Source organism: Nyctereutes procyonoides, unplaced genomic scaffold (genome assembly GCF_905146905.1).
Source record: "Nyctereutes procyonoides isolate TBG_1078 unplaced genomic scaffold, NYPRO_anot_genome, whole genome shotgun sequence".
Classification (NCBI taxonomy): domain Eukaryota; kingdom Metazoa; phylum Chordata; class Mammalia; order Carnivora; family Canidae; genus Nyctereutes; species Nyctereutes procyonoides.
The window spans coordinates 13,278,753-13,303,977 of NW_026575044.1; the positions used below are offsets into that span (position 1 = coordinate 13,278,753).

General features: G+C 54.9%; 1 protein-coding gene across 7 annotated transcripts in view; it reads left to right on the forward strand.

Annotated features, from left to right (window-relative positions):
* The window catches only part of LOC129509158 (calpain-8-like), a 47,345-nt gene extending 36,252 nt beyond the window's left edge, over positions 1 to 11,093 (forward strand). For 2 of the 7 annotated variants that reach the window (XM_055324614.1, XM_055324617.1), the window contains 6 exons: positions 593 to 657; positions 3,678 to 3,746; positions 4,063 to 4,141; positions 4,583 to 4,699; positions 5,417 to 5,475; positions 6,294 to 6,562. In XM_055324614.1, coding sequence (XP_055180589.1) covers positions 593 to 657; positions 3,678 to 3,746; positions 4,063 to 4,141; positions 4,583 to 4,699; positions 5,417 to 5,475; positions 6,294 to 6,317 — 413 coding nt within the window. In that variant the 3' untranslated portion in view covers positions 6,318 to 6,562. Of the gene's footprint in view, positions 1 to 592; positions 658 to 3,677; positions 3,970 to 4,062; positions 4,142 to 4,582; positions 4,700 to 5,416; positions 6,563 to 7,873 lie in introns of those variants that run through there. The other 5 variants (XM_055324612.1, XM_055324613.1, XM_055324616.1 and 2 more) reach the window with 4 other exon arrangements.
* Positions 11,094 to 25,225: the final 14,132 nt, after the last annotated feature.

Consider the following 25,225-nt stretch of genomic DNA (forward strand, 5'->3'; position numbering starts at 1 on the left):
TCTGCTCTCTGCTCCAGCCCTGGTTTTTGCTGGGAAGGGGTGAGAGGAGAGGGGGCAGCTGCAGGTGTAGGCCCGGTGAGGAGGAGGCTGCGAGGCTCCAAGCAGGTGCCTGCCGTTGAGCGAGTAGTGTGCCACGGCTGTCCTAGGAGCCTGCATTTAGACCCGGCTCCGCCCCTTCTGGTCCACGGTCTTGCACAAATTATTCCACTTCTCTGGGCCTCTGCTTCCTGACCTACAAATTGGGGATGCTGATTGTCTCACCACATGGGGTGATTCTGAGGAGAGGTGTGTGGGCTTGGAGCGCGCAGCACCTGCACAGTCGGCGGTCCTGCTCTGGGTGGCCCGCATACCAGGTGCTGTGCTAGGGACTCGTGCTACCCCACTTTACTCCCAGCCGGTCCTCGGGGCAAGTGTGTTACGGTTTCATTCCCACTGATGGGGGAGGGACTGGGGCTCAGAGGTCAGCCAGCTGGGCCGCCTGGGGCCTGGTGAGCCGCAGAGCGGGAGCCCAGGCCGCGCACCTGCTGCCCAGAGGTTCTGTCCGTCTTCCAAGGACCCTGACTCCCACCCTCTTTTCCATCTGAATGTTCAGAAACAGACATAAAATTCTGTGGCTTCGACATCGACACTTGCAGGGGGATGGTCAGCTTGATGGACGTATCCTTTTGCGTGTTGCTATATTTTCCCTTCCCCTGATTTTGATGTATCCTGACCTTCCCCAGTGAGGGTGGAGGGGATGGGAAGGGGCCTCCTTGGCCTGGAGCTTGAGGCTGCAGTGCTAAGGCCACCTCCTTTCACTCCTGCTCCTCCGGGACCTCTATCTCCATCTGCCCCGTGGAGGCGGAGGCTGCGTGACTGTTTCAGACCCATTAATCCAGAGACAGCAGATGCACAGCGCCTGTGCCTCTCTCCTGTGGGTCCCGCCTGGCTCCCACCAGGCTGCCCTCCCTCTGTCTCCTCCCCCTCCCCTCCCCTTCCCTTCTCCTCTCCCTTCTCATCTATCTCCTCCCCTCTCTCTCCTCTCCCCTCCTCTCTCTCTTCTCACCTATCCCCTCCCTTCCCTCTCCTCCCCCTCCCCTCCCCATCTCTCCCCTCCCCCTCCATGTCTGGTCTGTCTCCTGAAGTAACACAGCCCTCTCAAAGCCACTACCTCTAGTTTAGAGTTATCACACAAGAAAAAACCAATTTGTTCTGTCTGACCCAATCTAACCCTCACTTTACACTGAAGAACATGTAAGAGAGTGTGGAAGGAATGGGGAGGCTGGGTGGGGTGTTCTAGGTGGCAGGTACCATGTAAGTGAGGGCCCAGAGGGAGAATGATCCGTGCCTAGGGTGAGGCCAGGTCACCGTCCTCCATAGTGTGGACAGTGAAGGTGATTTCTTGGAAAAATGGAGGTTTGGAGGGTTCTCCTCCGTGTGAGGATGAGGCCTGAGGCCTCTGGGCAGGGGGCATGACTTTGGTTTGCACGGCAGTCATGTTGGGGGTTCTGTAAAGCTCACATGTGTTGATCCCCTAGGGTGTCAGTGATGGAGAGACAGCACTATCCCTGTGGTCCAGAGCCACAGACGCCAGGGTCTTCAGCCCCATGACCCTCTGAGACCAGCGTGCTTAATAACTTAATTCCTGGGCCAAAAAGAAGGGTTATGTATTGATTCACTTTGCTGCAAAATCCCCTGATTTCTGGATCATCTGAAGCTTACCAGCGATGTTGCTATGATTTGGGAGCTGTTAGGCTTGTGCTCCCTGCAGCTCCTCACTGTCTATCCCACCATCTGGTTGGTGTGGGTGATGGTTCCGAACCAGGATGTGCAACAGACGGCCACGTAGACTTTGGTGAAAATGACCCTTGATCAAGACACAATTCTCATATCTTACCACAGGTCCATTCAAGGGGCAGCTTGATGGGTTTTTATAAATTCACTATGGTGAATTTTGGCAAATATCACCCATTTTAGAGCATTTTCATCACCCCAAAGCAGGTCCCTGCACCCACATTAGCAGTCTCTCCCCATTTCCCCGACCACTGCCCTACACACGCTGATCTGCCTTCTGTGTGCACAGGCTCGCTACCCTGGAGAGCTCACTTACGTGGACCAATGTGTCATGTGGCCCTTTATGTCTGAGCTTTCCACTCGGCACCGTAGTTCAAGTGTGTTAGTGCTTCCTTGTCCGTGGATTAGTAACACGGTTGCTTGCATCCCGCTGCTGGAGATAAGATGCCGACTCAGCTGGTGTGGGACAGAGCAGGGTCGTCGTGGGCCCTTCCATCTGGCGCAGGGCCCCCGTGTTGTGGGAAGTACTCTAGAACACACAGGAATCCAGGTTCTGGTCTTAGAACTTTCTTGGTGTATAAACTTGCAGAGAAGTTAGTCTATGCTCTGAACTTCCATTTCAAGTCTTGGAACGTGGGGTGACAAGATGCAGCCCCTATGGTCGCTGAGCCACGGGCAGGGAGACCCAGAGCACCAGTTCCCTTGGTGGATGGGCGGATGGTTCCTGTCAAGTCGGGGTTTGAGGCTGTGGTATGTCCCACACTTGGTGTGGATCATGGACACAGGAACACATACTTTTTTTTAAAAAAATTATTTTTTACATATTTTTAAAATTTAAATTCAATTAATGATCATATAATGTACTATTGATTTCAGGGGTAGAGGTCAATGATTGATCAGTCTTATATAACACCCAGTGCTCATCCCATCACGTGCCCTCCTTCATGCCCAATCCCCAGGTACCTATCCCCCCACCCTCTCCAGTGGCCCTGTTTGTTTCCTGTGATTAAGAGTCTCTTATGGTTTGTCTCCCTCTCTGATTTCACCATGTTTTATTTCTTCCTCTCTCGCCCTAGGATCCTCTGTTTTGTTTCTTAAATTCCTTGTGTAAGTGAGATCATAAGGAACGTACATTTTCTTAAAGGAAGAGGTGTACGCTCTTGGGTGTTTGGCTTGTTGGACAAGGTGGGAGGGACGATCTGTCTCACAGTTTTGTGCCTGTAACACACTGGTGGTTATTGATTAGTTGTGATTATGGAGAAAAGGTGCGTTTAGAGCCTTCACTCCACAAGGGTATGGACAGTGCAAAACCAGATCCCCATCATCTAGCGCAGGGCTCCGTTAACACCAGTAGAGTGTTGGCTGGAGGGAGAGGCCCCCAGAACCCCTCAGGGCTGAGCAGTGGTCTGCAAGCCAGCCATGTCCCTGTAGGAGCTCTGAGCCCCTTCGTGGCCTGCTGAAAAATGCAGACCCTGCAGCTGAGAATCCCAATCTCATACTCCTAGAGTCTTTTCTGTGAATATATGTCAGTCTCACCAATGAGTTATTTCAATTACCAGTCATGGAGATTTCAATCTGGAAGTGACCCTCCAGCTCTCCTAGGCCAGCCTCTCAACCACCAGAGTGCCCTGGGGGCTGAATCTGAGGAATGACCTGCTCCGAGGTCTCTGGGCTGGTGACCAGGCCTTGTCTCTGCACCTGCTCTCACAGGGTTGCCGTCAAGGGACCCTGACTCTTTCATCTTAATTTGAATTGGTTTCCCATCACCCTTCCCTCTGTGATCCTGGGTAGTGGGGTTCCTGCTAACTGCGGACATGACGTGGGGTGTGTGGGCACTCTCTGTGGTCACAAGAGAATCCGTGTGGGCCGGGGCGTGTGGGTGTGTTGGCCTTTACCATGCCTAGAGCAGCGGCACGGGCCTCCTAGGGCTGGCGGAACTCAGGACACTGTGGCTGAAGCTTCGCAAGTACCTGGTAATGCTTCTCTCCCCGTGGGCGCCCTCTGGGCTCTTGTCCCTCCTTGTCTTGTTTCCCACCCAGTCAGACCAGAATCCGAAATATTCAAACCCAGCACAAAAGCCGGATGCATAGTTCAGGGGGGACGAGGGGGCACCTGTGCTGAGCCCTTCACGGAAGCCCTGCTGTTTAGTCCCATGCTCCTCTTTGTTCTGGAAACTTCTCGGGAGGAGTTAGGGAGGTATCTTTCTCTCAGGGAAGCAGTGGGTGGAGGGCATAGCTCTGGCGGGGCCCCCAGCGGTGTTTTCTCCCTGGAATCTCTGTTCTGCTCCAGGAGATCTACCGGGAGACCAATGACAACCACTCGGGGAGCATTGACACCCATGAGATGAGGACGGCCCTTAGGAACGCAGGTGAGGACGCGTCCTGCAGATAAGGTTTCCACCTGGATGTGCTCATTTTAAATACTCTGAATGGTAAGGTGGCAAATGATCGTCCGCGGTAGCTCTCTCCTGTGGACACCGACATGATGGCCTGGGCGCCTTCCCTAGCCACATGTTGCCGGGTCCTTTCCCAAGGACCTTGCTGCTCCTGTGGGGGTGCCAGGCAGGAGAGGTCCGGCCCCAGTTTCTCTGCCTTTTCTCGCTGTGGCAAACACCACACGCAGCTGGTGTGGGAGCCTCACTTGGCGCCAGGACAGAGGCTGACCCTAATGGGGGGTATCCGCAAGGATGGCGACAGGGCAGACAGAGGCTCTAGCGTCCCGTGGTGGTGGCCTGGCTGCGTCAGCCCTGAGCCTCACACACACAGAGCCGAGTCCTCTATGCCACCGTGACCCAGGTACTCCGATGCAGGTTTCATGCTCAGCACCCAGGTGCAGCAGACCGTCGCCCTGCGGTATGCGGACAGCAGACTCAGCATCGACTTCGATGACTTCGTGGCCTGCGTGACCCGCCTGGAGTCCCTCTTCAGTGAGTTGCTCTGTCCCTTGGCCCCACTCATTCCACTGCAGGACAGTGGCAGAGCCAGGCAGGCCCCCGGAGGGAGGCGAGGCACAGCTGGCCACGCCCAAGGTCAGAGGCTGCCCTTTCTTGAAGACTCAACACGCTGCCATGTCAGTTGTTCACCAGTGATGTTGGCTGGTGGTCACGGCCATGCTGAGTGAGTCCTGCCCACAGCTCTCAAATGTCTGTTATTGTCTGTTCACATCTGTGCCTCCACAGGGATCATGGGCTGAGCCTGTGTCACCTCCCGGGAGGGGCTGGGTCACTGGGCTGTGGGGGTTCCTCAGGGCAGGGAGAGGCGATCCTAACAGGGAAAGGCGGGGCTGCCAGAGATGGAGCTGAGAGAGTGGTTTACCCACCAAGGGGGAACCACAGTCTGTGCATAGCGCATCGCCCCCCCCCCCCCCCGCCCCTGCCCCCGTGGAGAGAATGACATTCTAGAGCTGCAGGGGGTGGAGATGGTGGCGGGGAGCATCTTCGCTCACAGCAGCACATTCCCCCACTGGGGCAGGGGGACATATGCCCCCAAATCCACATGAAGTGCTCAATCTACATGGAGCTTCTCAAGTATCCCTGCAGCCAGGCAGGAGCTGGAGGTCAGGGAAGGGGGCTTGTGGGGGACAGGTGGTCACAGGCAGCTCTCTGGCAGTTCTGAGTCTCATTTCATTCCACTTCTGGTTCCAGAGCTGTTTAGGCTCCTGGACAAGGACCAACGTGGCACCGTCCGGCTCTCCCTGGCTGAGGTAGACCGCTGGGGTTCTGGAGAACTGCTTGTTGATGGGGCTTGGCTTCTGAGGCTTGTTCTCAGTGACCTGTCTCACTTCCGCGGGCAACTGTGCATGTTCTCGGGCCGGCCCTGCGGGGAGAGTGTGACAGCCCTGTGGTCTTCCCAACACTCGTGTTGGTTATTACTTTGAAGATAAAGCTGCAGCTGCATTTCAGATCGTATTGGGATGCCAGCCCTTGCTAATTTTTTAAAAGATTTTATTTATTTATTCATGAGAGGCAGAGAGAGAGAGAGAGAGAGAGAGAGAGAGAGAGAGAGGCAGAGACACAGGCAGAGGGAGAAGCAGGCTCCTCGCAGGGAGCCCAACGTGGGAGTCGATCCCGGGACTCCAGGATCACTCCCTGGGCTGAAGGCAATGCTAAACCGCTGAGCCACCCGGGCTGCCCTAACCCTTGCATATTTGAATGGGATTGTGGGCGGTGGGTTCAGTTTAGTGTCTGACTTCTGGGAGCAGATGTCTTAGATTAATTAACATAGAGAAGGTGATCAGAAACCAGGAACCACGGGGGGTGGGGTGATGTATGTCCAGTGACCTGCGGAAGGTTCCTGGAGGCAAGCAGCTGGGCTACAGCATCAACCCTGAAATCAAGGGTGTGCCTATGTATATACACAGGCACACACGTTTTCTGAAGTCCCTCCTAGGTCCTAAGCCACCTGTCTCTAGGGCTCATCAGGGTCACTTAACTTGTCTGAGTTAAGCACTTCCAGATGCTTGCTGGAGCTTGGCTGCAGCACAGGCCATGCAGAGCTCACCCTGCTGTCCTTCTGTTGCAGTGGCTGTGCTGTGTGTTGGTCTGACCCAGGTTGTGGCCGCTGGTGTCGCTCCCTGCCAGCCTGCCGGCCACCTCCCCCTACTTTCACAATTCTGCAAGTGAGGACCCCTGAGTGGCAGTCATTGATGGTTTCCCTCTTCCCTGCCCGCCGCTGTTCTGGGGGTCCCTGCCTGGCCAACCTGCGCAGTCTGGGGGCCCAGCCTCTCGTTCAGCAGCATTTGAGCTGACCCAGAGCCCAGCAGAAGTCATTAAAATCTGGTCCCAATGGTCCTTGGTTTTGTCTGGTGATGTGCAACGTGGGAAGGGGCTGCCTTTCATGCTTTAGGAAAGAAGTTTTGGAAAAAAGACGGCTGGAGCTGCTGAGGTGGAGGTGTGGGCGGGTTTCTGGGGCGGGTGGGGGAGGTGGTCACGGGGGAGCTGCCTTTGGGTCCACAGGAAGGAGCGTCTCTAGTCCTCGCAGGGTGGGTGGGGGTGGGCTGCTCGCTGCCCTTCCGAAGAGGAGGGGCCTGCCTCCTTCAGTGGTGGCCCAGGAAGTCAGCGCCTGCTGAACCGGAGGTGGGTCCTCCCCGCTGGACACCAGCATCTTCGGGTTGTTAAAAAGGTGGAGGCTGAGCCACTGTGTGTCCTAACAGCTGCTGCGTGTCCTTATAGGCAGACGGGATGGAGCTGGCTTCCCCAGTGGCCTTGGAAAGGTGGGGGTGACACACTCAGCCTGCTCGGCCTGCTGTGACAGGCCACAGACAGGGGTCGTTTCTCACCATCTGGGGGCCGGGTGTCCAGATCCGAATGTGGGTGGCAGGCTCTGGGGAGGGGCCCTGGGTGGTGCTTGCCTGGTGGAGAGCAAGAGGGGCTCTCACAAGGGTGCAGATCCCACCGCCGAGCTCATGGAATCCTAGTTTCCTCCTGCCACCTTGCCTCCTACAACTGCTGCTTGGAGTCGGGCTTCACACAGGAACGTGAGGGGGACACACAGCCCCTCACAGGGAGCTACTGACAGAAACCACGTACTCGCCTTGGTCTCTGAGAGTCCGGCCAAGGATTTGTCCACTTCCAGAGCTAGATGTACAACGTTCTTCGGAGCCTGATGCCCAGTAGGACCAAACACTGGCTCTCCTGGGGCCCAACCTAACACCTAAGACACTTAGCCACGCAGGCGCCTGCAAAAAAAAAAAAAAAAAAAAAAAGGAATCTTTGGGGCACCCGGTTGCTCAGTGGTTGAGTGTCTGCCTTTGGGTCAGGTTGGGATCCTGGGGTCCTGGGATCAAGTCCTACATTGGGCTCCTCAAAGGGAACCTGCAGCTCCCTCTGCCTGTGTCTTTGCCTCTCTCTGTGTCTCTCATGAATAAATAAATAAAATCTTAAAAAAAATAACACAGACACGATGCCAACATGATCACAACCCAACATGACGAGGGGGGCAATTCACAGACCCTGGCTGAGTTGGATAGATCTTCACATTCCATCTTGTGTGTGGTGATGAAAGCAGAGACTCTGGTTTCTTCCACTTTGTCTGTTTTATTGTGTTTTTACTGACACATGGACTTTGTGCCTTTTATTTTTCTTCTTTGCTATTTATATGAGGTTGGACAGCTCATGGAAACACGTGGCTTTCATACCACGTTGGAACATCTGGGTCACCAAATGTCTGTGAGGCTCGCTGAACATAACTGAGCACCTACTATGTGCAGGGAAGCAGATGGAGGTGATCCTGGCCCTTGGATGAGTCTCTACAGCCTCAGGACAGAGACTGTGGTAGAGACAGGGGGCTCTGACACGAAGCGGCAGGCACAGGTGGACACAGGAGAGGGAGCTGCGAGGGCACAAGTGAAGGGTACAGGCTTACAGTGGCCACAGTCCGGCAGAGACAGGAATCACAGCAGTTGTCTGAAAAGAAATAATGAAATGTAACAAATCATTAACCTGTATTAGGTTATAACCAGTAATAACATGCATCACAAGAGCACTGAGATGCGCCAGGAGGCAGCCGCGGCTTCGTGTAGGGCCAAGTGGGCAACAGGACCACATGGGAGCCATCAAAGCCTGGAGACTTGGTGTCGTGACCTGGGGGTGGGAGCCGTGGGAGGGGAGCCCCTGCCGCGGTGAGGCCCCACAAGTGCGATCCCCTGCGGCCAGCGCTCTTGTAGGCAGAACCCGATGTGGATGCTGGTGGCCACTGGCACGGCAGACACGGACCCCAGGGGCTCATCCTGTAGACCAGAGAGTTGCTTGATCATCACCGAGGTTTGAGTGGCCACAGATATCAGGCACCCCTAGCTCTGGGGCGCAGTGGTGGATAGAACCGCAGAATGGCTGTTTGTGTGCCAGTGGCTTGAGGGGAGCAGGCAATAAGCAGAGGCAAGCAAGGGAGACCGTATCTTCAGGGCCCAGGTGCAGAGAAATAAAGCAAGGAAACAGGAGGCCGTGTGCCGGTGCAAGCAGCCAGCGCCAGGGTTCGGCCTCAGATGAGAAGGTCCGTACCCCCAGGTGCGGACAGATGTAGGCCTGTTCCCTTGTCTGCAGGGGAGGGGGGGCGAGGGGCGCTCTGTGGTGCTCTGAACCCAGCATTCTGTGTCTGGGCAATTATAGGGTCTGGAAGAAGCAGCTCCTGGATTGATGGAAGTGGCAACCTGGGCCTGGTCCGCCCGTAGGTCTTGGAGGACAGTGGGAGCACGCATGACAGGGTCCCTACGGGCGGGCAATTTCCATGAACTCACCCCTGTTTGGCCTTCCCTCGCCAGCTAACAATAATAGCTAACGGTGGCTGAGTTTTTCTAAATTCCAGAATTTCTGTGAAACGGGTCATGCATCACTTCATTCCATCCCCGAGGCTCCGGCTCTGCTGCTCACAGGCCGTGTGGCCTAGGGCCACCTGGTTATTGCTTCACTTTCTCTCCCTAAATTTTCTTACTTGAAAATGGGAATAATTATCGTACTTACCCCATGGGGTTGTCTTTGGCATGAAATGAATTGGTGCACGTGTTCAGAACAGCACGTGGCAAACGCTCCACAGGAGAGTCCCCTTCCTGGCTGCAGAGCCTCGCCATGGGCTCTCCTGGTGGAGAGAGGGGCCAGGGGGCTCTGGGGCCCTTCACGAGGGCACTGAACCCCACGGGGGCTCTAGCCTCAGGGCCTGGTCACTGCCACGGGTGCCTCCTCCTGAGCCATCTCAGTGGGCACAGGGATTTGTGGCACAGACATTCGGTCCCTGGTGCTGGCCAAGGAGGAACTCGAACTGTGACTGTTTGCCCGAGTCCACTGCCATGCCCTGGGTTCCTGGGATGGTTCTCTTGTAGTCTGGTCCCCACCCCAGAGGTTTGCTCCCCATCCCCTTCCCTTTGGGCACGGTTTCCAGATGTTCTTTGAGACTCTCCAATGGAGAGTGAAGCAGTTGATGCGTGAACTATTAACTAACAGATTTCCCAGGGAACCGAAGGGAGAGGATGACGCCGACCAGGCAGGAGGCCCTTCCTATGAGACGTCCTGGGACCTAGGCCCAGCTGCCCAAGCGCAGTCCCTTCCCCGATGCCCCCGGTCTCCTGGGTGCCTGCCTGGGCCAGGATGGTGAGCCTGTCTGCACCCAGCACACACGTACTGGACTAATGAGCTCTGCCAACATGATAATCAGCAGGAATGGAAAAGTCAACCAGAGCTAATTCTTTCTGGAGTGCGGTGTAATTAATTTGAAATGGCTTATTTTCTGAAATGATAAAGATGAGGCTAATGTTATGTCCCCAGATGACAGCCTATTAGTTGTTTGCTGCCTTCAGGTGAAGCAGCGAAGCCAGAGGGTCCCGAGGGTGGACCTGTGGGCCACACGCACGGGGCCTCCCTGGCTCCCTGGCCCTGCCTTGCGCCTGAGGCTGACTGCTTCTCTCCAGGACAGCACAGCGCTGGTGCCCGCTGCCCTCACCGCCACAGCCCTGCACATAAGCCCCCAGCGGCCAGGTGTCCTGTTCTCCATGTGGCAGGTGCCCCTCTGAGGCTGCAGGGTCGCGGACGAGCGGCTGACAGAAGAAGAGCTGGCTCCGTGGTTGAACTCGAGTGTCTTACCGTCAGACCAGGCAGCATCTCCTGGCCTGGATTTCAATCCCATCCCAACCTCTGTCCACCTGGACCAGCAATGCCTGCCTTGTGCCACCGCTCTCTCCCTTCCTGGCTTCAGGGAAGTTAGGGACAGCATTCTGCCCCAGAGCCAAGAGGGCACAGCTTGCCCTCTTTCTCCTTTGCCTCTGCTTTTATTTTTTATTTTTTTAAAAAAGATTTTATTTATTTATTCGTGAAAGACACAAGGAGAGAGGCAGAGACACAGGCAGATGGAGAAGCAGGCTCCATGCAAGGAGCCCAACGCAGAACTTGATCCTGGGACTCCAGGATCATGCCCTGGGCCAAAGGCAGGTGCTAAACCACTGAGCCACCCAGGGATCCCTTTACCTCTGCTTTTAACTCATGCCTTTTGGTCTTCTGTGTCTCATATGGCTGTGAAGGCATCCCAGAATGGAGGATGTATTTATTTGTATAGGTGTGGTGAGGGTCAGGTGACTGTCGCAGAGTGCAGAGCACTCACTGTCCCTGACCCGGCCCCGTTGTCTGCATCCCATCCCTGCTAGGGGAGGGCCATGCCGGGACCACCAGGAAGGGGTGAAGGAAGTTGTGAGCAGAGTCTGGGGAGCCAAGGTCTGAGCTGAATCGACGGTCCAAGAGCCGGGTCGCCGGGGAGCGGGTGGACCGGGTGGAGCCGAGGAGTGGAGTGGGGAGCAGGCGAGGCTGGCGATCCGGAGGCTGGAGTGCTGGTGTGGAGGAGCAGCAATGGGGGGTGCAGCAATGCTCACAGTGGGGGTGGAGTCAGAATGGGGGGGCCCTGCTTGGTAACTACAGGCCTGGGTATATGAGGGGGTGTCTGGGCCCCAGGACCCTGGCAGAGCCCAGAGACACCACCCATGCTCCTGCTCAGCCTCAGTTCAGCAAGTGTCCTCAACATCGCCCACGGCCAAACACAAGTGATGAGTGGAGGAGGGTCTGGCTGGCTCAGTGATCTGGCGTCGGGTGTGTGAGCCTTGATCTCTGGGTCATGAGTTTGAGTCCCACGTAGGATGCGGAGCTTACTTAAGTAAATAAATCAGTAATCTCAAACAATGAGAAGAGTTCCTAGGAATCTCTGGGAAGCATGACTATTGGGCCCTGTCCCTTGAGCCTGTCGGGCTCTGACGTACCCGGCAGAGAGGTGGAGAGACTTCCTGCCCATAACACAAGTGGGCATCTCAATGGCAAGATAATTCTCTCTTTGGGCAGAAGTTTAGTTTTCTCAAACCTGATAAAAATGAAGTATTAGAAACTGCAGAGGTACAGAAAATTTAGACAAAATTCCAGAAAAAAGTCAGGACAAGTGTGAGTAAAAGCCCAGGTGCTGTGTTGGGTGGACATTGAAGCTCCGTCTCGCAGTGGGCAGCCCGACAGAGCCCCAGTGTCCTCACTTGTGAAACGGGAGCAGGTGGATACTGCTGGGCTGTGAAGGGAGACCCGCGGTATGGCACGTCCAGCTCCAGGGTCAGGGATAGGCGCCGAGACACGCCCTGGTGTCAGCTCTCCTACGTCAGGCCAGAGTCCATCCAGACATCCAGGGAGGTGTTCTTCTGGTGGCTTCCTGACCCCAGGAAGGCACTTAGCCGTCGCCTTTGCCCTGGTAATGTCAAGAACCCGTTCCTCTCTTCTGCTCCCTTCTCATAGCCCAGAGTCGCCAGGTTGATGAAAAATCCAGCCTCCAAGAGCACCATCGGAAGCAAAATGTAAAACATTTCGAAGTAAATTCTATTATGTTTAAAAATATTATGTGACGAGGGACACATTTACATAGAATTCATCAAATTGATCATTTTAAATACAGACGAGTTAGACAAAATCTCTTTTTCTTGGGGGCCTGGGGGGCCCAGTCTATTAAGCATCTGACTCTTGGTGTCAGCTCAGGTTGTGAACTCTTCGGTCCTGAGATTGCACCCCACATCAGGCTCCTCGCTCAGCACAGAGTCTGCCTGAGATTCTCTATTCCTTTGCCCTTGGCTCTCTCTTTTTAAAAATAAATCATTAAAAAAAAAAACTCTATTTCTCTATTTCCTCATATCTATAGGAGATTTCCGGAATACAACCTGCCCTGGTAGCAGGGGCTCATGCCCTGGCTTGGTATTTATTAAGTGCTGCATTTGGGGGTCTGGGCTGCATCATAGGTTGTTGGGGTGGGGGTAGGATGCTTTGAGGGGGGACTTTTGCATGAGTTATTTTGCTCAGGGGCAGGATGTGCATGCAGGAAGGGGCATCGGGGTGTGGGGTGTGATGCTGGCCTTGGGAAGGTGACCTTGTACAGCCTGCAGCCTTTCCAGAAGAGCCGCCCACTGCCCTGGGGTCAGGGAGGCGAGGGCCTAGGGGGTGGGATGCCAGAGCCTAGCCCCCAGGGAGCAGAAGAGTGCTCCTGGCTGCAGGAGCCCCGGGGGAGCTCAGGTCACAGCCCAGCGTCCTTGGAGAAGCCACCCCTCCAATGTGTTCTGGGCTGTGACCTTGGGAAAGAAGATATCTTGTCTTTTTTTTTTTTGAGATCTTGGCTTCTTAAGACTGCTTAGTTGCTCACCAGTTGTCCATCTCATTTCCAGCATCCAGATTTTAAGTTTTTTTTCCTAAAAAAAAAAAAAAATCCCTCTGAGGGCAAGGAGTATATGAGAAATCTGTATACTTTCCCCTAATTTTGCTGCACCAAGACGGGAGAGGGGGAAGCAGAGCCTGTTGTAGACACCGGTGAGGGGGGCCAGGGCGCCAAAGTTGGAAACTGAGATTGAATTGAGGGAGCACTGGTCCCAGCTGACTCTTGGCTGTTATATTTCTTCACTTGTGTTGAGCACCTACCATGTGCAGGACACCAGGCTGCGGCTGCAGGGAAGAGCAGCCCTGGTTATTGGTTTTAGGCTCCTGAGCTGACAACCTTGCCCAGCATCCTTCGTCCTTGCTGGTGGAGATCACCACACGAGACAGAGGTGAGAGGCCACCTGCTTACTGTCCAGGCGTCCGTGCGTGCACATGGGGCCCGGCCCTAATGAAGGCCAGCATGGAAGTCTCCCAGGAACTTCTGGAAAAGACTTTGTCCCTGACAAAAGAGAAATGTGGAGAGGCTGTCCCTCCTTCACATGGTGTGGCTGCTCCAGGTGGGTGGTTGGCTGCTGTGGAGCCACGCGGAAGACACTGGGCAGGCCTGAGGATGGCGGAGTGGGGCGCGGCGTGGCAGGAATTAACAACTGGAACTCTGCGTGTCTCCAGGGTGCATGACATGAGACGACAAATGTCCTCGCTGCTGAGAGCATCCTAAACATATGTGTGGAAAATAGGATCTTTCCGCTTTGGGGTCAGCTCCCATCAGGGCTGCCCCACCGCGCCTGGCTGGGCCTCGCGTGCAAGTAGATGTGTGCTTGGGAACGGTTACACAAGTCCTAACCCTCTGGTGATTTCCTCAGTTTCTGAGTTATTTCAACTGCATCCCACCCACCATAGTTCCAAGCACTGCAGACTTTCTTCTTTTTTGACAAGTGGGAAATGGCTGGAAATCACCGTGAGGGTGATGTGTTTTTAAAGTGGAGTAAACACAGTATGTTTGTTACCAGATGGGCACTCAGCCTTTACCTTCTCTGCCCTAATTGCAGAGTTTGGAGATAGGGCGCCCTCTTGAGGAGCCCATGTATGGCCCCACCTGAACATCAGGCCATACAGTTGTGTCTCTTACCCCTGAAAACGGAGCCTTCATCCCTCCACGGGTTGGTTGGATCCTAGCAGTTACAGGTGTGACGGGAGGTCAGGATGCTGCCTGTGGCCCTCGTGGACAGTGTGCACACCCTTCACAGGAGGAGTGTTTGCAGGACTTCCCGGAACTCCCAGAACGTACTCTCGGGAGTCTCAAACCCCTCATCCCCAGGGAGGGCGTCACGGATTGGTGATGGGCAAGTGGGAAGTGTGTTTCCAGGGAGCTTTCCGGGGGTGTGTGTGGTGGCCATGGGGCAGCTGTCCCTCCTGCTCTGGCTCTCTCCTCTTCAGGAGCTCCAGAAGCTGGTTCGCAGACCCTCCTGTTTGCAGAGTGCTGGGTATGGTTTAGCTCTGCATCCTCCAGTGTGGCGGCAGATGCATGTGCTCCAGCCAACACGCAGTCCTCCAGTGGGTTCTGTCTCCAGGGACCACAGCGCAGCTGGGACCACTCACAGTGCTTCCTGGAGTTTTCAGACTCTGGGCATCATGACAACTCCCTGATCTTCATGGTGACAGACCTGAGAATCCGAGGGCTGGTGCAGGCCTCCCCAGTCTCTCTCCTCTGGCCCTTCTGAGCACTGACCAGGGTCAGTTCCTGCCAAAGTTACCCAACTGGGAATTGAGAGGACACAACCCACAGAGCCCCAACTTCTGATGCCAGTTCCAAGCTCAGAGCTTCCAAAAACTGCCTTGGGCTTGATAATTCACTGGAAGGAACATTATCACATTTATGGTCTATTATGGGAATAGGATTTAGATTAAAATCAGCCAAAGGAAGAGATGCAGGTGCAGAGCCCCGATGGTCCCAAGTGTGGAGTGTCTGTTCTCCTCCCCACGGAGTCAGGAACGCTTCCTCTTGTGCATGGGGTACAGGCATGGGACCCAGTGCGGAGTCCTATACCCTGGGGCCTAGACCCCACCCAGGCCTGGAGCTGGGCACATCCCCCCACCCTGAGACGCAGAAGCACCCACTGTCCCCCTCGGGCGTGGGGTCCCTCTCCAGGCACCTCCATCCCAGAGGAAGTGCCTCTACGCCTAGCCAGGGTGGCCAGTGTTTTCCCCTCTGTTACTGTATCCTTTCTCCTTTGGGTCGAGACTGTGCCAAAGTGAATTAAATGAAGAAGCCTGTCCAGTTGGGTTGAGGAATTAGGCAGGAAGTCAGGCTATGGGAGCATTTGTTTTTAACAGAATATTAATTCAGCGTTTCAGTGGTGCACAGGCTGGGCAATGGGTCTGATCACTTGGAGGCCTGAGTGGGCACCGTGTTCATAACGTGGTCATTGTTTCCTGTTCAAGGCATTTGTAGTACAGCCAGTGAGCCTTCTTGCCCAGTTACCGTGGTAAATGAGAAGTTATTCCAAAAGGATCTTATCTGGTCCAATAAATGGACGAAATTATTGAATTGATCAACATCTAAATTAAAAAGTCTGAGAAATAGGGGATCCCTGGGTGGCTCAGCGGTTTAGCGCCTGCCTTTGGCCCAGGGCGCGATCCTGGAGTCCCAGGATCGAGTCCCACGTTGGGCTCCTGGCATGGAGCCTGCTTCTCCCTCTGCCTGTGTCTCTGCCTCTCTCTCTCTCTCTCTCTCTCTCTCTCTCTATGTCTATCATAAAAAAATAAATAAATCTTAAAAAAAAAAGTCTGAGAAATAGAGTTCAAATTAATCAGCTTGCAAACAGCCACCCCCATGGATAAGATAACATTCTGGCAATGGCCAGTGATTGGAGATGGATTATTATTATTATTACTACTACTACTATTTATATTTTATTTTTGAAGACATACTATTTTTGAACAATAATAGTGTTTTCACAACAGCTCCTGTCTGAGGAATTCCAAGCTGTCCCAGCAATGTTCATTACTTAAAGACTTTCTGAGATGGAAGCAGACAGTCACTGCTTCCTGGGGCTTTCTGATTAGGACGTGGCACTGAGGGGTAGGTGGGACCTCTGCCCACTGAGCAGGTGCAGGGAGTGGGATGCGGAGCTGTGTGCAGTTCTCTCACCCTGCTCCTCCTGGGCACACAAAGCTTTCTGGTTCCTGCTCGGGCCTGCAACCCATCCTCCTCTTGATTCCTGCCCTGTCTGTCCTAGTGTCCACTAGCCTCCGGGGCCCTGGCCACCCCAAGCGCCAGGTGAGCTGTCAGGTGCCCCATGTGAGGCCCTCTCGCAGCTGGTCCTGCATCCTGCCCTCCCCACTTCTGGCACGAGTGTTCCAACATTGGTTGCAGTCCTATCTTCTGGCCGTTAGCTTGAGGCCTAACTCGTCCTGAAGGCACAGGAGGCCCCTCCTCTCTCCCTAGCTCTGCTAGGAGGTGGTTCCCTTGCCATCAGGGAGACCCAGGGTGAGGTTCTGACTGGCAAGATCACCCCGGGGAACCCCGGGGCTTACTGGGGAGCCAGAGACCCATTTGAGGCCCAGCTGAGGGAGGTGTTGCCTCCTGCAAGGGTGACTTCCCTCCCCAAAGCCCCCAGGTAACAGGTGTGGGGATTCTGTGCAGGTGTCCAGGGCCAGGCTGGGAACACCATGTGACCACATTCCGTAGGGCGGAAGCCAGCACAGGCCCCTCCGAGGTGTGAGGAGGACAGGGCATTGGAGCCCCTGACTGGCCTCTCCCAGCCTCACCCCCACAGAGCTGGGGGAGAGCCCCAGTATGTGGTCACAGCCTCCAACGTGGCCCTGTCAGTCCCTGGGCTCTGCTGTGGGCTGGCCTGCTGTTCTAACCCCTCTCCCAGCAGAAGCCTTGGGGACTGTTCCCCAGGTGGTCCTGCCTTCATGCACTGTTTTCACCCCTGCATGGGCAGGGGTAGGTGTGAATGGGGCGGGGGCAGAGGGTGCAGCCCGCGGGGAGCCCTGAGGTCACGCCGGGCTTGGGATGTCCCCCGAGGATGTGAGGACCCTGCAGGGTGGAGAAGGGGAGGAGGGTGTGGCAGCAGGGCTGGAGCAGAGGGCCTGACGGCAGAGGAACTTCGGGTGGAGCGATAGAGTCAGGGCGTCAGGGCGCCCAGGCTCCGAGGCTGGAGACTGAGACGGCTCACAGAGAGGCCGAGGCCGTAAATCCCAGTGTTCCCCCAGGCAGGGGCATGCGGTGTGCTGGAAAACCACCTGGGCTCAGGTGTCGCATCCCAGGCGTGCGTTAGCCGGCTGGGCCGCCAGTGGCGGGGGCTTAAACAACACTTAGTTCTGGAGGCCGAGGTCTGTTTCCGGGCGAGCTCTCCCCTCGGCGGCGGAGGGCGGTCACCCTGCTGCGTGCTCTCGCGGCCTCCTCTGCGCCAGCTCCAGCCTGAACATGAGAGAGCGCAAGCTCTCTGGGGTCTTTGCTTGTAAGGGTGCTAATGCCAACACGTGTGCCCCACGTCACGACCTCGGCCTGCCTCCAGACACCATCACATGGGAGGCGGGGGCTTTGTCATGAACTGGGAGGTGGGAAGAACTTCTCTCTGTGATCCCCCATGGCCTTCCTGGGCCCCGGCGGCTTGACAATGAGGAGGTTGTCAAGGCCTCTGCAATGGGCCGCAGAGCTATGGCTGCCCGGAGAACTCTCTAGGGCTCAGCCAGGAGCCCTGGGACCACAGAGCCTCTGGACTTAGCATCTCTTTGGGTATATTCTTCTCTTGCCTTTGGGAAGTGGCTATTTGCAGAGGCCTGTAGAGCTTTCTCCTTTGCTTTGCAAAAAAATATTAAGCAAACACTTAAGGAATATGGGCTTTATAATGATGAGAACAAACATTAGGGATGCCAGCCACCATGGAACAGAAGTGTTTAAGAAAAGGAGGATAGGAAAAAGATGTAGAGAGTGCCTGCTTGTCTTGAGCAGGTCTTCTCATGACTTGCTTGTCTCACACTTCAGACTGTGGGCTAAAGCCCCCAGACCAAGGCCTCCGGACGGCAACTAGGACCTTCGGGGCCCAGGTGTTTTCAGATAAAATGAGGGCCTCCTCCTCTCAGATTCGTAGAAAGGCAGAACAGATGGTATGCCAAGACCAGAGAGGACCACCTCTGCTGTGTTCCAAACTATGTGGCAGGCCAGGTCACACCTGAGAAAAAGATGGGGGGCCCTGGGGATGGCCTCAGAGACTTGCCACACTTGGCATGTCCAGCAGGTGTGTGGGGCTGCCCACCAGGTAAGGGTGCTCCATGCTCCCCGACACACACATACCGCTGGCCCTGTGCACGTGCAGCCAATGGTAAGCCACGTGGCAGTAGGGCCTGGGTGTTGGGGACAGTGGGGTGTGCACATTCCAGATGTGGCCACAGCCGACCTGACCCCTCTGAAGTGCCCGTGGCCCAGGTAGACAGAGACTGCAACCTAGAGAGAGTTGTCCCTGGGTACAGACAGCCCTTGGGCAGGAGCTGGGCAGGAGCAGGGAAGGCACTCTCCTGCCTGCCGGAGGTGGGCCAGGTGTTCTGAACGGGCCTGGGCAGCTGAGTGAGAGCCTTGAGGGAGGGAGACAGTGGTGGCAGCTTGACCACCAGAACCACTGCTGGCCAAATGAGCGGGGATTCTGGTCTGTGCTGCACCTGTGACACCCACAGACACTAAGGTGAGACTAGGCGGCGTCTGTGTCACATTCATTCTGAGCAGCAGTGGCTGTACATTCAGGCCACGTTAGTGGAAGGGACCCCACCTGTCAGGGGGGTTGGTGGAGCCCAGGGGGGTACTGCTGCAGAGGGGAGGGGGCACCCCATTTGGGGAGTGATGGGCTGAAGTCGGTGCAATACATGTGTGGTGTGTCCCCAGAGGCCTCTTGTTCTCCTAGTTGAGCTGGCTCATGGCTGAGTCCTCCCTGGGCATTGCCGTCGGCCAAGAGCATGTCTCCTCCCTGGGTGGCCTGTCTGGACAGGGAGATGGCCGGTCACTGTGAGGTGGAAGGACTGAACTTTTGCTGTGGTGAGGCTCCCAGCTGCAGAGGTCCCTGTGGGATTGCTGGATGCCTCTGCCAGGGGTCACTGGGGCTGCAGTAGGCCCTCATTGGCCTGGCAGAGAGGTCGGTCTCAATAAACCCCCTGCCTGCTCCTGGGAGCCCATGCTAGGGCAGCCCCAGCCCTGCGGTCTCTCCATCACTGCACTGCTTCCTACGTCAGAGGAAGGACAGTGACCAGGGCCCGCCGGCTGCCTCAGGACCCTGGTGTGAGCTCTGCCCTGAGCACTCTTCCAAAGCCTTGGAGATGTTCATGGAATGTGCCAAGAGCCCTGAGAGAGCATTGTGGTCACCAGGAGCCTGTGTCCTGTGTCCTCAGCCCTGTGGCGACTTTTAGAAAAACAGAGGGAGCCAAGTCTAGTCTGACTTGGAGATGTCTGGAGCTCTTTGTTGAGCCAGAACACCCACCATCATAGGAACAAGCCACACTAGACCCTACTTCTAGCCAGAGAGCAAGCTTTCCTAACGTCTGCATACAGTCCAGCCCTTGTAGTCGGGGGTCTCCAGAGAAGTGGAGTGCGCCCTTGTGTGTGTGTGGGGGGGGGCGGATTTAGAGGTATTTATTCCAAGGCACTGCTTCACCATGGCAGGCGCTGGGAGTCCTACCATCTGCAGGTGGCCATGGGCTGGGGACGCGGGGACACTGGACAGTGCACCCTTCTTCCTGGGGAGCACATCAGCCTTTCTTCTCTGAGGGCCTTTGACTGATGCACACACAGTTTATGGAAGGCAAGCTGCTTTTCTCAGTCCACCGGGGTCAACGTTAATCTCATTTCAAATACAGAACGCCCTATGTGCTTACGCCCTGACGTTCTTGACCAGGTATCTTGGCACCGTGGCCCAGCCCACATGGATGTGACACCAGCCCTCACACCCTGCCATCCCACCATGCTGCACCATCTCTGTTTATTTCAGGTGCTTGGATGTTGCGTTCACTGTCTTCATAGACCATGTCCACAGACCGCAGCCACACCATGTCTGTGGACCACGGCCATGTTCACGGACCACGTCCACGGACCATTCCACGTCCATGGACCACGTCCATGTCCACGTCCATGGACCATGGCCATGGGGCACGTCCATGGACCATGTCCACATCCACGGACCATGTCCATGGACTATGGCCACGTCCACGGACCATGGCCACAAACCATGAATTATCCTCGCATGGGGTGGTGTTCTCTTTGCTGTGACTTCAGTTGGTCTGATGTGAGTTGCTGGCCCTTGTGGCCCTAGGAACCCTCAACGATGACTATTGGAGATGGACAGTACTGTAATTGTGGATCTCTGGGTCCTGGTTCTCAGAGCCCAGCTAAGGGTGACACCGGCAGTCTGTTTCTGAATGACAACCAGCTTGCATGGAAGGCAATGACAGAGTGAATCTCAGCTCAGGCTGCAGTTTCCAGAGTTCCTGGCTGATCCGAACTAGTCTGACTCAGAAATTGTACTGCTCTCCAAATCGAGCTCAGGAGGCAGCACAAAGCTTGCAGCGGCACTTGCATGAACCAGAGTGGGCTGGGATGATGGTCTTTCTGGGTGCTGGCACTTAGAGAAAAGGCACCTCTGTCTCTCTGTCAGTCATGAAGGTTGGACGCAAACTTCTCAGAGGGGTCTATTCTCCCCAGGACGCCTCACACACTGGGTGGGGTGGGTTGCTCCGGTCAAGCACTGGGTGCTGGGCTCCTGGTTGTCCTCAGTGATGAAAGGACGTTACAGTGCCTGCAGCTTGCTTGCCTGTCCCAAAGCTGCACTGAGGTTGCAGTTAGATGCCCGACCGCTCAGCAAACCAGTGCATGTCCTCACTTGCACTGTGCTGCTGGGGACTGTGTCTAAAGGTACAACGGCCAGTCAGGGCGTGTGGACTCTGCGCTGCTGGCCCAAGCCTGGGAAGTGCCTGTCCCATGGCACCAGCCTCCTCCTCTGTCTGCTCCTCATCCATACACCACCAGTGGGGCATGCAGATGATAAGATGGCCAGCGTTCCTTAGCACCCTCGCCCACCTCTGGTGGTTTCTGTCACCCACAGAATGCCAGCTCTTATGGAAGCACTCGATGTCCTTTATCATCAGGTCCCAACTTCCTTCCCAACATCTCTATCAGTTTACAATGTGTTGCTTATGCAGTGGTCGGCAGGGGCCACCATGTAGACCACCACCCCCGGGGCTGGAAGCCCATGATCCAGGTGCCTGCAGGTAGGTGTCTGGGTGTCTCTCTCTTCCTGGCCTGCGCTCACGTGGCTGCTCCTCTGTGTGAGCAGACTCCTGGTACATGTTCCTCTTCTAAGGACACTGGTCCTGTGAGTCAGGGCCCCACCCTTATGACTGCCTCCTTAAAGATCCTATCTTCAAATATAGTCATGTAGGGGGTCATGGCTTCAACACAGGAATTTGGGGACATGATCATCTATAATCCTCTCTGAACACATTGTGACTTTTCATATTTCTGTAGCTTCTTTTCCTGCCCATCCCAAGTGGTTCTATCCTGTTCTTGAGCCCCCATCTACTGCACTTGGCCTTATTCTGCCCAGTTTAAATGTCCCTTTTGAGGCATAGTGACCCATGGGAGAGGGACCACAGTGTGAACCCTAGCCCTCCGTCTCAGCCTCGGAGCGGGCTGCGTTATTTGGAGGTCTGCTCTGATGCGTGGATGCAGCCGTGCTGGTAGGGTTGGGGCTGCCCGCCCCAGTGTGGGCAGACGGGAAGCTGCCGAGGGAATAATTCCTGGTGATTTTATAAACTCGAGTACAATCTGCCATCTGCAACAGTAGGTCATACTCTCATCAGAACACGAGGTTTAAGAGTGAAGATCTCAGCTGACTCGTCTCTGACCGTCTATCCCCCAGGCCTCACACAGGGTATCTTGGAAGTTCCATAATGGCAGCTCCAAAGGGTTGGCTGTAATGGATCAGTTCTGAAAGTCCCAGCAGACGGTTAGTTCCTGTCTTATTAAAAGGGGGCAGGGAGAGATGGTGGAGAGGGAAACTGACCCTACCAAGCATTGGTTCTTCCTCTTTTCCATGGCCCTGGAAACATCCCTCACCCTTTGAGTGTCTGTTGCTTGCAGAGTTAGGAGGGACACAAATCTGTGTGTGCTGCCTGCCTTGTCCTTCTACGTGGGGAAAAGGCAGGTGTGTAGCTGAGGGCAGCAGCTGCTGGTAGTTATGGTCAACCTGATGGCACGAAGAGGCTGTATGTAGGCCAAGTACAGAGGCCACATCTGGATCTCCGCCCCCAGCCTCCAGAACTGAGAGAAAACACAGCCCAGGCTGTGGCTCTGTGTTATGGCAATCCCAGCAAACAAGTGCAAGACCGAATATGATGTACCCATCGCTCCTTCTCATGGGTCCAAAGAAAATCAGTGATATACAGGTCGATCGTAAGGAATGAGGCCATGGTCCCTTTTCAGGTTCAGGAGTCATTGTGAGGACCTGCAGGATCTCAGTGGGGTAGTTTCAGTTTGTCTGAATATTAGTATGACCTGAGGAATAATTTGAATTTAAAAATCTTGTCTTCCAAGCATTGGCCCAGACTCCTAGAGAATTTGGAAGTAGGATCTGGGTGTTCACACTTTCTCAGGCTCCTCAATGATTCCAGCATGCAGCCAGGATTGAGAACCAGGAGTCCAGGAGAGAGACGTCCACCAAAGGCCAGGGAAGCAGACTGCGTGTCTTGACACCAGCCAGGCGGCGAGGCCCAGCCATGGGAGGATGGCCAAGGGGTATGGGGGCCCATGAGATGCAGACTCTCTGGCTCGGCTTGAGCCCTGCATTTGGAAGGCCTGTGGCTGGGGCAGGATTTGTGCGTGATGCAGGACATGCCTTCCTATTATCACCCAGGCTGCAGTGAAGCCCTGAGATGTCATAAGGAGGCAGAGGCAGCAGGTGTGGCTAGTATAACAAGGATATGATGTAATCTTCACTCCAGGGGCTTCTAGTCCATGGAAAAGAGGGAGAACCACTCCTCAACGCCCTGCCCCTCACGGTTCCAGCCATGGGTGGGCCACAGGAGATGAGTGCGCAGGATCTGGAAGGAGGAAGTGAAGAAGCAGCTGTGTTTTTCTTTTGCTCGGAGGGTTGTAGCAGCACTGAGTTTCTGTTCTGGTTCTCTCACCTGTAGTTTATCTGCTGGTCCCTCAGATCTTCTCCTTCAGCTGTCCTGCCCCCTGGGACGGGTTCACAGCTAGCTTAGTGCTGCGGGGCACCCTCATCATCGAAGTGGCTGGCCAGAGTTGCTAAGAGGTAAATGCAAGTCCCAGCTCATCCTCGTGGGTTCCACTCACTCTTGCAGGATCCTCTGACCTCCTGCTCTGTGGACTTGTGGCAGCCGCACCAGACACAGATGAGTAACCAGCCAGTCTCTCACCACCAAGGCTGTTCCCACCATTGGGCGATGCCAAGTCACTACAACACAATCTTTTATTGTAAGTACTGCCTGGGGCTTCTGTGTCTTTCCTTGAGCCCCAGTGACACAGGAAGCGTGGCCACCAAAGACTTTTGAGGAGCACTATGCTGAGAAATCCTGTCCTGAATGTCCCACCGCCAGGAAACTCAGCAAAGGGATTGCCACGTGCTCTAGAATGAGCAGGAGCTCTGAGCTGCAGGGTGGAAATTATGTGTCAGCGGTCTGTGGCTTGTGGGTCAGGATCAGACAGCCAGTGACAAAGAGTGCCACTGCTCCTGGGGAGCTTCTTGTGTGTAAATCTGAAAGTGGCCCCATTCAGGGCTGGGAGAGACCCAAGAAAGAGGCAGCCACTCCAGGTTGGCAGGTGGCAGGTTTAATAAGCAAAGAAAATTTACTTACAATGCTTGTCTTGGGCAGCTGGAAGATGAGGGTTTTCCCTGCACCTGCCCAGCAGACTGTTAGAGTTTATACAGAGATCTTAACGGGGTTCAGTCACATATACCAGCAGATGCTCTCAATGCCACATCACTATCTCAACGCTGTGTCCTTGGGGTGGCCTCTGGGAGCAGGGAAGGCAAGCAGAACCCACATTCCCAGGATGGAGAAGGGGATGAGGGACCTCGATCGCCTGGGTCCAGCTCACAGGTCAACCAGCATCACATCTGCTTGATGACGGTCCCAACACTGTACCCCTCATGATCAGTGCTTATAATATCAAACCACCCTTCCTTCTGCAAGAGGTCCAGAGCCATCAGTGAGGGGTTTCATTAGGCTGGAAGTGGTTCCTCTGCTGGCTCCCTGGCTCTGTTGAAGGGGGTACCTTAGCAACAGCACAGGCACATGCAAGAGAAAACACTGATTAAGACAACAATTACCAAAATCAATGACAACTTTCTCCACCAAGAGCCCCATGATCTGAACCACTGGTATGTCAAGTCCTCTAGGCTAGGGGTTGAATCCTCATGTGATTCAGTAAAGATGAAACAGCGTACTCGTCAGGTATAAACACACAGCGTTCTGTTTGAATAATGGCACAGGTGCCTCTCTGAGAGGCAGTAATATTGTCCAAGGCCATCCTATTCTGGAGGACAGCTTTCTCATAAGTCATTTCAGTGTTCAGTGAGGACAGGGTTTGTTGCTGGGTGAATTTAGGAAGGCTTCTATGTGTGCTATGATGTTCTCTAGACCAATGGAGGGAACAAAGATGGGGGACATGATCAAATCAGTGGGAAACAGAGCACTACCTATCATTGACTTTGAGGAGAGGGAGCCTGGCAGTTTTAGGAACTTGACCTGGTTGTACATACCACGCATGTTGTTTGTTGGGCATGAGGAGAAGGACTGGGGTGGGATATGCCAGGCCAGAACCCCCTCCTACTCCTCTCTTCCAGTGGTGATGTTCCACTCTTGGTGTGGTACATTTCAACAGGTCCAGCTTGTAGCAGGACAGTGGGATCCCAGCGGGATTGAGTGGTTCCCCCTCAACCAGGAGTGGAAAGTAATTCACCCATCCCAGCAGGACGTCTGATTGCAAATTCCAGTAGATGACTCCTTCCCCAAGTGTGATGGGACTTGATGTTTCCAGCAGCATGGCATGTTGATCCACGGTGAGAGTGGGGGCAACAGTTGTTTCCTGTGACTTCCACACTTTTATGGTGTTGTGTGCCTTGTCAGGGATCCCCAGTCTGGCACGTAGGGCAATGAGTCCTCCTACTGGTTGATCATTCAAGTGTATTAAAGCCTGGATGGTACTGCAGGTAAAACCAAGGTGGTTTTACTTGTTGGCAATTTAATCTACTGCGTGAATTCCATCCTTCCTTTCCATTAACCTTGTTGCTT